The sequence below is a fragment of the Hyla sarda genome, chromosome 4 (genome assembly GCF_029499605.1).
Source record: "Hyla sarda isolate aHylSar1 chromosome 4, aHylSar1.hap1, whole genome shotgun sequence".
NCBI classification, from domain to species: Eukaryota; Metazoa; Chordata; class Amphibia; order Anura; family Hylidae; genus Hyla; species Hyla sarda.
In genome coordinates this window covers 33,596,711-33,608,341 of record NC_079192.1, presented here as the reverse complement: position 1 = coordinate 33,608,341, position 11,631 = coordinate 33,596,711, and the positions used below count along the sequence as shown (strand labels likewise).

The window sequence follows — 11,631 nt, the reverse complement described above, 5'->3', positions numbered from 1 at the left end:
CACTGTGTTCAAAAAAGAAAACCATTTCCTCTGTAGTATTCAGCAGCTAATAAGTACTGGAAGGATTAAGATTTTTTACTAGAAGTAATTTACAAATCTGCTTAACCTTCTGGCACCAGTTGATAAAAAAAAAAAAAAAAAAAAAAAAAAAGATTTCCACCGGAGTACCCCTTTAAATAGCAGGGCAACTCAAATCTACTGGGCCCCAATGCAAAATCTGTAACAGAGCCCCCACCTACCATGTGCCATATACAATACTGATGCCATTCTACACAGCAGAGGGGTCTTTGGACCCCCACCACAGCAGGGCCTAGGTGTGATGGCTACCTCTGTACCCCCTATAGTGCTGCTGCTGATTTCAGTAGTGAGTAGTGAAGGAGTTAATGCAGATCACATCCTTTTACAGCCCCTGTATCCTGGAGAATCCGGTTTGGAAAGTCGATCAAAGTTACAGACGCCTGTGACATGTGACATATGAACCTGATGTAACCGCGTGCTCACCGCTTCACTATACATACTATACCGCTAAAGGGTGCACACCATATAATGGGGGCATCAGTGACTGGTATAATGGGGTCATCAGTGACCGGTATAATGGGGTCATCAGTGACCGGTATAATGGGGTCATCAGTGACCGGTATAATAGAAGCATCAGTGACCGGTATAATGGGGTCATCAGTGACCGGTATAATGGGGTCATCAGTGACTGGTATAATAGAAGCATCAGTGACCGGTATAATGGGGTCATCAGTGACCGGTATAATGGGGTCATCAGTGACCGGTATAATGGGGTCATCAGTGACTGGTATAATGGGGTCATCAGTGACCGGTATAATGGGGTCATCAGTGACTGGTATAATGGGGTCATCAGTGACTGGTATAATGGGGTCATCAGTGACCGGTATAATGGGGTCATCAGTGACTGGTATAATGGGGTCATCAGTGACCGGTATAATGGGGTCATCAGTGACCGGTATAATGGGGTCATCAGTGACTGGTATAATGGGGTCATCAGTGACCGGTATAATGGGGTCATCAGTGACTGGTATAATGGGGTCATCAGTGACTGGTATAATGGGGTCATCAGTGACTGGTATAATGGGGTCATCAGTGACTGGTATAATGGGGTCATCAGTGACTGGTATAATGGGGTCATCAGTGACTGGTATAATGGGGTCATCAGTGACCGGTATAATAGAAGCATCAGTGACCGGTATAATGGGGTCATCAGTGACTGGTATATTGGGGTCATCAGTGACCGGTATATTGGGGTCATCAGTGACTGGTATAATGGGGGCATCAGTGACTGGTATAATAGAAGCATCAGTGACTGGTATAATGGGGGCATCAGTGACTGGTATAATGGGGTCATCAGTGACCGGTATATTGGGGTCATCAGTGACTGGTATAATAGAAGCATCAGTGACCAGTATAATGGGGCATCAGTGACTGGTATATTAGAAGCATCAGTGACGGGTATAATGGGGGCATCAGTGACGGGTATAATAGAAGCATCAGTGACGGGTATATTGGGGTCATCAGTGACCGGTATAATGGGGTCATCAGTGGCTGGTATAATGGGGTCATCAGTGACTGGTATAATGGGGTCATCAGTGACTGGTATAATGGGGTCATCAGTGACCGGTATATTGGGGTCATCAGTGACTGGTATAATGGGGTCATCAGTGACTGGTATAATGGGGTCATCAGTGACCGGTATAATAGAAGCATCAGTGACCGGTATAATGGGGGCATCAGTGACTGGTATAATGGGGGCATCAGTGACCGGTATAATGGGGTCATCAGTAACCGGTATAATGGGGTCATCAGTGACCGGTATAATAGAAGCATCAGTGACCGGTATATTGGGGAATCAGTGACCGGTATATTGGGGTCATAAGTGACTGGTATAATGGGGTCATCAGTTACTGGTATAATGGGGTCATCAGTGACCGGTATAATGGGGTCATCAGTGACTGGTATATTGGGATCATCAGTGACTGGTATATTGGGGTCAAAAGTGACTGGTATAATGGGGTCATCAGTTACTGGTATAATGGGGTCATCAGTGACTGACTGGTATAATGGGGTCATCAGTGACTGGTATAATGGGGTCATCAGTGACCGGTATAATGGGGTCACCAGTGACCGGTATAATGGGGTCACCAGTGACCGGTATAATTGGGAATCAGTGACCGGTATAATGGGGTCTCTCAGATTGACCGGTATAATGGGGTCATCAGTGACCGGTATAATGGGGTCATCAGTGACCGGTATAATGGGGTCATCAGTGACCGGTATAATGGGGTCATCAGTGACCGGTATAATGGGGTCATCAGTGACCGGTATAATGGGGTCATCAGTGACCAGTATATTGGGGTCATCAGTGACCGGTATAATGGGGCATCAGTGACCAGTATATTGGGGTAATCAGTGACCGGTATAATGGGGTAATCAGTGACTGGTATATTGGGGTCACCAGTGAACGGTATAATGGGGTCTATTGTAGAATACATACACACACATAGCAGACATGACTAGTACAGACACATTACATACATTCCTGTTTCCTAGCAACAAAAAAAAGAAGTGAAACTTTGCAGGAGTGTGATGGGCGTGGCCAGCTATCACCTGCGCGCTTACGTGTCAGTGGGCGTGGCTTTCGGGATGTCTCCCGGAGAATGGGCGTGGCTTTCGGAATGTCTCCCGGAGAAAGGGCGTGGCCTGGCGCAGTTCCTCTTGCGGGACAGGTGTCAGTGGGCGGGGCTTAGCAGTCGGAGCACGAGCCGCAGCATGAGCAGGGAGCAGGGTCCTCCGGGCAGGTATGATACACAATGTATAGCGCTGCGGGCACTGGGATTTCTGGGCATTGGTGTTGTGGTACCCAGCTGTGCCATCCGGTGGTCCCCCCACTTGGAGCTCTAGGTAGCCGCACACTCTGCACAGACACACGGGGGGGGAATAGGTGAGGTCTGTACCTAATAAATCAGTGCTTCCCAACCAGGGTGCCTCCAGCTGTTGCAAAACTACAACTTCCAGAATGCCCGGACAGCCAAAGGCTGTCCGGGCATGCTGGGAGTTGTTGTTTTGCAACAGCTGGAGGCACCCTGGTTGGGAAGCACTGCAGTAGACAGACACCAGGGATCCTGCAGAGTGACAGCATTTACTATAGAGACCAGAAGACTGTAGATTTTCTATGGCCAGCAGCTGTTATCTCCATTACATCCTGCCACTCCTGTGCTTCCTGACATCTCATCTCTCATTGTTTATCTTCTGCACACCTTCCCCGCTACACAACCTGTTCTGTGCACACAACCATACACACCCTGCACTACACAAGGGGCACTCACTGATGGAATGTCTAGTATTCTTATAGAAGACATAATGGGACTTCATATTCCAGTAACCCGGCTCCTGATCCTCTTATTACCCTATAACATCTTATTACAGTAACCCGGCTCCTGATCCTCTTATTACCCTATAACATCTTATTACAGTAACCTGGCTCCTGATCCTCTTATTACCCCTATAACATCTTATTACAGTAACCTGGCTCCTGATCCTCTTATTACCCTATAACATCTTATTACAGTAACCCGGCTCCTGATCCTCTTATTACCCTATAACATCTTATTACAGTACCCGGCTCCTGATCCTCTTATTACCCCTATAACATCTTATTACAGTAACCCGGCTCCTGATCCTCTTATTACCCTATAACATTCTTATTACAGTAACCCGGCTCCTGATCCTCTTATTACCCTATAACATCTTATTACAGTAACCCGGCTCCTGATCCTCTTATTACCCTATAACATCTTATTACAGTAACCTGGCTCCTGATCCTCTTATTACCCCTATAACATCTTATTACAGTAACCCGGCTCCTGATCCTCTTATTACCCCTATAACATCTTATTACAGTAACCCGGCTCCTGATCCTCTTATTACCCCTATAACATCTTATTACAGTAACCCGACTCCTGATCCTCTTATTACCCTATAACATCTTATTACAGTAACCCGGCTCCTGATCCTCTTATTACCCTATAACATCTTATTACAGTTACCCGGCTCCTGATCCTCTTATTACCCTATAACATCTTATTACAGTAACCCGGCTCCTGATCCTCTTATTACCCTATAACATCTTATTACAGTAACCCGGCTCCTGATCCTCTTATAAACCCTATAACATCTTATTACAGTAACCCGGCTCCTGATCCTCTTATTACCCCTATAATAACTTATTACAGTAACCCGGCTCCTGATCCTCTTATTACCCTATAACATCTTATTACAGTAACCCGGCTCCTGATCCTATTATTACCCTATAACATCTTATTACAGTAACCCGGCTCCTGATCCTCTTATTACCCTATAACATATTATTACAGTAACCTGGCTCCTGATCCTATTATTACCCTATAACATCTTATTACAGTAACCCGGCTCCTGATCCCCTTATTACCCTATAACATCTTATTACAGTAACTGGGCTCCTGATCCTCTTATAAACCCTATAACATCTTATTACAGTAACCCGGCTCCTGATCCTCTTATTACCCTATTACATCTTATTACAGTAACCCGGCTCCTGATCCCCTTATTACCCTATAACATCTTATTACAGTAACCCGGCTCCTGATCCTCTTATTACCCTATAACATCTTATTACAGTAACTGGGCTCCTGATCCTCTTATTACCCTATAACATCTTATTACAGTAACCCGGCTCCTGATCCTCTTATTACCCTATTACATCTTATTACAGTAACCCGGCTCCTGATCCTCTTATTACCCTATAACATCTTATTACAGTAACCCGGCTCCTGATCCTCTTATTACCCTATTACATCTTATTACAGTAACCCGGCTCCTGATCCCCTTATTACCCTATAACATCTTATTACAGTAACCCGGCTCCTGATCCTCTTATTACCCTATAACATCTTATTACAGTAACCCGGCTCCTGATCCTCTTATTACCCTATAACATCTTATTACAGTAATCCAACTCCTGATACTCTTATTACCCTATAACATCTTATTACAGTAACCCGGCTCCTGATCCTCTTATTACCCCTATAACATCTTATTACAGTAACCCGGCTCCTGATCCCCTTATTACCCTATAACATCTTATTACAGTAACCCGACTCCTGATCCTCTTATTACCCTATAACATCTTATTACAGTAACCCGGCTCCTGATCCTCGTATTACCCCATAACATCTTATTACAGTAACCCGACTCCTGATCCTCTTATTACCCTATAACATCTTATTACAGTAACCCGGCTCCTGATCCCCTTATTACCCTATAACATCTTATTACAGTAACCCGGCTCCTGATCCTCTTATTACCCCTATAACATCTTATTACAGTAACCCGGCTCCTGATCCCCTTATTACCCTATAACATCTTATTGCAGTAACCCGACTCCTGATCCTCTTATTACCCTATAACATCTTATTACAGTAACCCGGCTCCTGATCCCCTTATTATCCTATAACATCTTATTACAGTAACCAGGCTCCTGATCCTCTTATTACCCTATAACATCTTATTACAGTAACCCGGCTCCTGATCCTCTTATTACCCTATAACATCTCATTACAGTAACCCGGCTCCTGATCCTCTTATTACCCTATAACATCTTATTACAGTAACCCGGCTCCTGATCCCCTTATTACCCTATAACATCTTATTACAGTAACCCGGCTCCTGATCCTCATATTACCCTATAACATCTTATTACAGTAACCCGGCTCCTGATCCTCTTATTACCCTATAACATCTTATTACAGTAACCCGGCTCCAGATCCTCTTATTACCCTATAACATCTTATTACAGTAACCCGGCTCCTGATCCTCTTATTACCCTATAACATCTTATTACAGTAACCCGGCTCCTGATCCTCTTATTACCCTATAACATCTTATTACAGTAACCCGGCTCCTGATCCTCTTATTACCCTATAACATCTTATTACAGTAACCCGGCTCCTGATCCTCTTATAAACCCTATAACATCTTATTACAGTAACCCGGCTCCTGATCCTCTTATTACCCTATAACATCTTATTACAGTAACCCGGCTCCAGATCCTCTTATTACCCTATAACATCTTATTACAGTAACCCGGCTCCTGATCCTCTTATTACCCTATAACATCTTATTACAGTAACCCGGCTCCTGATCCTCTTATTACCCTATAACATCTTATTACAGTAACCCGGATCCTGATCCTCTTATTACCCCTATAACATCTTATTACAGTAACCTGGCTCCTGATCCTATTATTACCCTATAACATCTTATTACAGTAACCCGGCTCCTGATCCTCTTATTACCCTATAACATCTTATTACAGTAACCCGGCTCCAGATCCTCTTATTACCCTATAACATCTTATTACAGTAACCCGGCTCCTGATCCTCTTATTACCCCTATAACATCTTATTACAGTAACCCGGCTCCTGATCCTCTTATTACCCCTATAACATCTTATTACAGTAACCCGGCTCCTGAGCCTCTTATTACCCCTATAACATCTTATTACAGTAACCCGGCTCCTGATCCTCTTATTACCCTATAACATCTTATTACAGTAACCCGGCTCCTGATCCTCTTATTACCCTATAACATCTTATTACAATAACCCGGCTCCTGATCCTCTTATTACCCCTATAACATCTTATTACAGTAACCCGGCTCCTGAGCCTCTTATTACCCCTATAACATCTTATTACAGTAACCCGGCTCCTGATCCTCTTATTACCCTACAACATCTTATTACAGTAACCCGGCTCCTGATCCTCTTATTACCCTATAACACCTTATTACAGTAACCCGGCTCCTGAGCCTCTTATTACCCCTATAACATCTTATTACAGTAACCCGGCTCCTGAGCCTCTTATTACCCCTATAACATCTTATTACAGTAACCCGGCTCCTGATCCTCTTATTACCCTATAACATCTTATTACAGTAACCCGGCTCCTGATCCTCTTATTACCCCTATAACATCTTATTACAGTAACCCGGCTCCTGAGCCTCTTATTACCCCTATAACATCTTATTACAGTAACCCGGCTCCTGATCCTCTTATTACCCTATAATATCTTATTACAGTAACCCGGCTCCTGATCCTATTATTACCCTATAACATCTTATTACAGTAACCCGGCTCCTGATCCTCTTATTACCCTATAACATCTTATTACAATAACCCGGCAGGGAAGCTGTGGAGGTGCACTTATCTAACGAAAGTAGATAGAGTCCGTAGAACAATCAAATATATCAGATATGAAGAAATGGATAACGCACTCAGCAGAGGCTTCTGCGGCAGTATTCAGGCTTTATTCAGCAAGCAAAACGATACACTACACCGGAACACAGGGAGCTCGTGGGGGACAGGTGAGACAGGTGGCTTTACGGGGGCGGCAACATGTTTCACGCACACAGGCGCTTCTTCTGGCTCGCACTGACGCAATAGCTCTTATGGACCGGATCGGCCAGTGTTATTATAACAACAAAACAGCAGTGAAGTTAAAATAACTTACAATACAAATATCCACAAAAAAATACCATCATAAAAACAGCCAATATATAGGCATTAGTGGAGGAAGGCTCCCATCTCATTTTTCTCATTAGGCCCCAGTGGACCCAATGCGTTCAATCGGATGATCCACCGGGCTTCTTTTTTTTTAGGAGTATATGGGGGGGAGATTTATCAAAACCTGTCCAGAGGAAAAGTTGCTGAGTTGCCCATAGCAACCAATCAGATCGCTACTTTCATTTTTAACAAGGCCTCTGTAAAATGAAAGAAGGAATCTGATTGGTTGCTATGGGCAACTCAGCAACTTTTCCTCTGGACAGGTTTTGATAAATCTCGCCCATGGTGCCTATATCCACCTCTGGGTGGAACATCAATTCTCTCTATTCCAGCGAACATTATACAAGTAACGTCTGCATTGTGAGTAGTACGAATATGCGCAATAAAGCGAGAGGCTCCTACTCCAGTGCGGACAGGGCGAAGATGCTCCTTAACACCCGTGTGGGGTGTGTTGCTGTGGTGTGTTGGTTTTGTTAGTTTTTCACTCTTATTTTATTAGTGATTTATTGACCATTCATTAATGATTATAGTTGCACTATATATACACTCTTTTTATACTCCACCAACAGTAAACATACAGCAGGGTGGCACCCTCAAGAGTTTAAAGGGATACTCCACTGCTCAGCGTTTGGAACTAACTGTTCCGAACGCTGGAGTTGGCGCCGGGAGCTCATGACGTCATAGCCCTGCCCCCTTATGACTTCAAGCCCCACCCCCTCAATGCAAGTCTATGGGAGGGGGCGTGACAGCTGTCACGCCCCCTCCCATAGACTTGCATTGAGGGGACGGGGTGTGACATTATGAGGGGGCGTGGCTATGACATCACAAGCTCCCGGCGCCAGCTCCAACGTTCGGAACAGTTTGTTCCAAACGCTAAGCAGTGGAGTATCCCTTTAAGTTTATAGAGGATGGTTTTATCCTTTTACATCTAATGATTTTTTTTTTTTTTTTTTATGAGAATAGAAAACTTTAGCAGGTTTTGAATGGACAAAAAAAAAAAATTTACTGCTTGCCGTTTTTTTGTTTACTCAGATTCTGCAAAGAAAACAGAACCTGTGTTGGAGCTTCACAAACAGAGATCTGACACAAGTGTGAACCCAGCCTTCAAAAATTCCCCTTTTAGGAAGATGTAAGACATGTGATTTGTGTTTTGCAGGTCTAACCTGGACCTGTCTCGGGATCTCAGCGATTGTATGGACGCTCTGAATCTGTTTCTTAACAATCGCTTCGATGAAAGCCTCGAACTCCTACAACCAAGGTGATCGACCTTCATGATCAGAAAATAATACAATTTCAGTGTTAAAGGGGTACTCCAGTGGCAAAAAAATAATCATATCATCTGGCTCTAGAAAGTTATACTTATTTGTAAATGACTTCTATTAAAAAATCTTAATCCTTCCAGAACTTATCACCTGATGTATGCTCCAGAGGTAGTTGAGTTGTCTTCTGTCTGTCCACAGTGCTCTCTGCTGACACCTCTGTTCATGTCAGGAACTGTCCAAAGTAGGAGAAAATCCCCATAGCAAACCTCTCCTGCTCTGGACAGTTCCTGACATGGACAGAGGTTTTAGCAGAGAGCACTGTGGTCAGACAGGAAAGAACTACATAACTTCCTCTGGAGCATATACAGCAGCTGATAAGTACTGGAAGGATTACGATTTTTTAATAGAAGTAATTTACAAATCTGTATAACTTTCTGGGGCCAGATTGTTGGAAAAAAATAGTTTTCCACTAAATTACCTCTTTAAATGTACACTGCTCAAAAACATAAAGGGAACTCTCAGATAACACATCCTAGATCTGAATGAATGAACTAATCGGATGAAATACTTTCGTCTTTACATAGTTGAATGCGCTGACAACAAAATCACACAAAAATTATCAATGGAAATCAAATTTATCAACCCATGGAGGTCGGGATATGGAGTCACACTCAAAATCATAATGGAAAACCACACTACAGGCTGATCCAACTTTATGTAATGTCCTTAAAACAAGTCACAATGAGGCTCAGTAGTGGGTGTGGCCTCCACGTGCCTGTATGACCTCCCTACAACGCCTTGGCATGATCCTGATGAGGTGGAGGATGGTCTCCTGAGGGATGTCCTCCCAGACCTGGACTAAAGCATCTGCCAACTCCTGGACAGTCTGTGGTGCAGCGTGGAGTTGGTGAATGGAACGAGACATGATGTCCCAGATGTGCTCAATCGGATTCAGGTCTGGGGGACGGGCGGCCAGTCCATAGCATCAATGCCTTCCTCTTGCAGGAACTGCTGACACACTCCATCACATGAGGTCTAGCATTGTCTTGCATTAGGAGGAACCCAGGGCCAACCGCACCAGCATATGGTCTCACAAGGGGTCTGAGGATCTCGGTACCTAATGGCCGTCAGGCTACCTCTGGCAAGCACATGGAGGGCTATGAGGCCCCCAAAGAAATGCCACCCCACAGCATTACTGACCCACCGCCAAACCGGTCATGCTGGAGGATGTTGCAGGCAGCAGAACGTTCTCCACGGCGTCTTCAGACTCTGTCACGTCTGTCACATGTGCTCAGTGTGAACCTGCTTTCATCTGTGAAGAGCACAGGGCCCCAGGTGCGAATTTACCAATCTTGGTGTTCTCTGGCAAATGCCAAACGTCCTGCACAGAGTTGTGCTGTAAGCACAACCCCCACCTGTGGACATTGGGCCCTCATACCACCCTCATGGAGTCTGTTTCTGACTGTTTGAGTGGACACATGCACATTTGTGGCCTGCTGGAGGTCATTTTGCACGGCTCTGGCTGTGCTCCTCCTGCTCCTCCTTGCACAAAGGCAGAGGTAGCAGTCCTGCTGCTGGGTTGTTGCCCTCCTACGGCCTCCTCCACATCTCCTGATGTACCGGCCTGTCTCCTGGTAGCGCCTCCATGCTCTGGACACTACGCTGACCAACACAGCAAACCACCTTGCCACAGCTCGCATTGATGTGCCATCCTGGATGAGCTGCACTACCTGAGCCACTTGTGTGGGTTGTAGACTCTGTCTCATGCTACCACTAGAGTGAAAGCACTGCCAGCATTAAAAAAGTGACCAATACATTAGCCAGGAAGCATAGAATCTGAGAAGTGGAGTGCAGAACCACTCCTTTATTGGGGGTGTCTTGCTAATTGCCTATAATTTCCACCTGTTGTCTGTTTCATTTGCACAGCAGCATGTGAAATTGGTTGTCAATCAGTGTTGCTTCCTGAGTGGACAGTGGGATTTCACAGAAGTGTCAGTGACTTGGAGTTACATTGTGGTGTTTAAGTGTTCCCTTTATTTTTTTGAGCAGTGTATTATTATACATTCTTGGTGACTTAGTTTATTATAATTTTATTTTTTTTTACAGTTTTTTTTTTCATGTCTCTATCAATATTAATAATCCTGAAATCTTGCACTGGCCAACAAGCTCCACAATAGAATAATATTTCCTGTTCTCTGCAGAGATCACTTCTCAGCAGTCGTGGCATTATCATCACAGGCAGGATTGCAGTTATCTTTGCCTAAATTAAATGAATAAATAAATCTATATTAAGAGAGCATCACATCACGTCCCATAGGTGGTGGTCACAGCTCCCCGCTCCCTGCACTCTGATCTTTGCACTGGTCACAGAGCATGCCCACAACACTCTCCCTAAGAAGGCAGTGTCTAGAAGGAACTATCTAGACCATTGTTTTCAAACCAGGACCAACAACCCAGGACAATCTGACTTCTAATGCCAATAGCTATTAAAGGGGTTGTCCAAAATTAAAGGGCTATTAAAGGGGTTGTCCAAAATTAGAAAAACACTGCTTTATTTTTGCAAGAACAGCTCCACTTCCGTTCACAGGTTGTGTCTGGTGTGGCAGCCTAGCTCTATTGAAGGGAACAGGGCTGAGCTGCAGTACTACACATGACCTGTAGACAGGAGTGGTGCTGCACAAAAAAAACCAACACAATTCCCTTTTACTGAGGCTGCACCACTTTTGTTTGACATAAGTGTGTGTGTGT

General features: G+C 44.4%; 1 protein-coding gene across 3 annotated transcripts in view; it reads left to right on the top strand.

Moving 5' to 3' along the window:
* The first annotated feature begins 2,582 nt into the window (after positions 1-2,582).
* LOC130367745 (tetratricopeptide repeat protein 39A-like) overlaps positions 2,583-11,631 on the top strand; it is a 47,591-nt gene continuing 38,542 nt past the window's right edge. Inside the window, exons 1-2 of one of the 3 annotated variants that reach the window (XM_056570445.1) lie at positions 2,583-2,822; positions 8,778-8,879. In XM_056570445.1, the coding sequence (XP_056426420.1) occupies positions 2,611-2,822; positions 8,778-8,879 (314 nt within the window). In that variant the 5' untranslated portion in view covers positions 2,583-2,610. Of the gene's footprint in view, positions 2,823-7,874; positions 8,081-8,777; positions 8,880-11,631 lie in introns of those variants that run through there. The other 2 variants (XM_056570447.1, XM_056570446.1) reach the window with 2 other exon arrangements.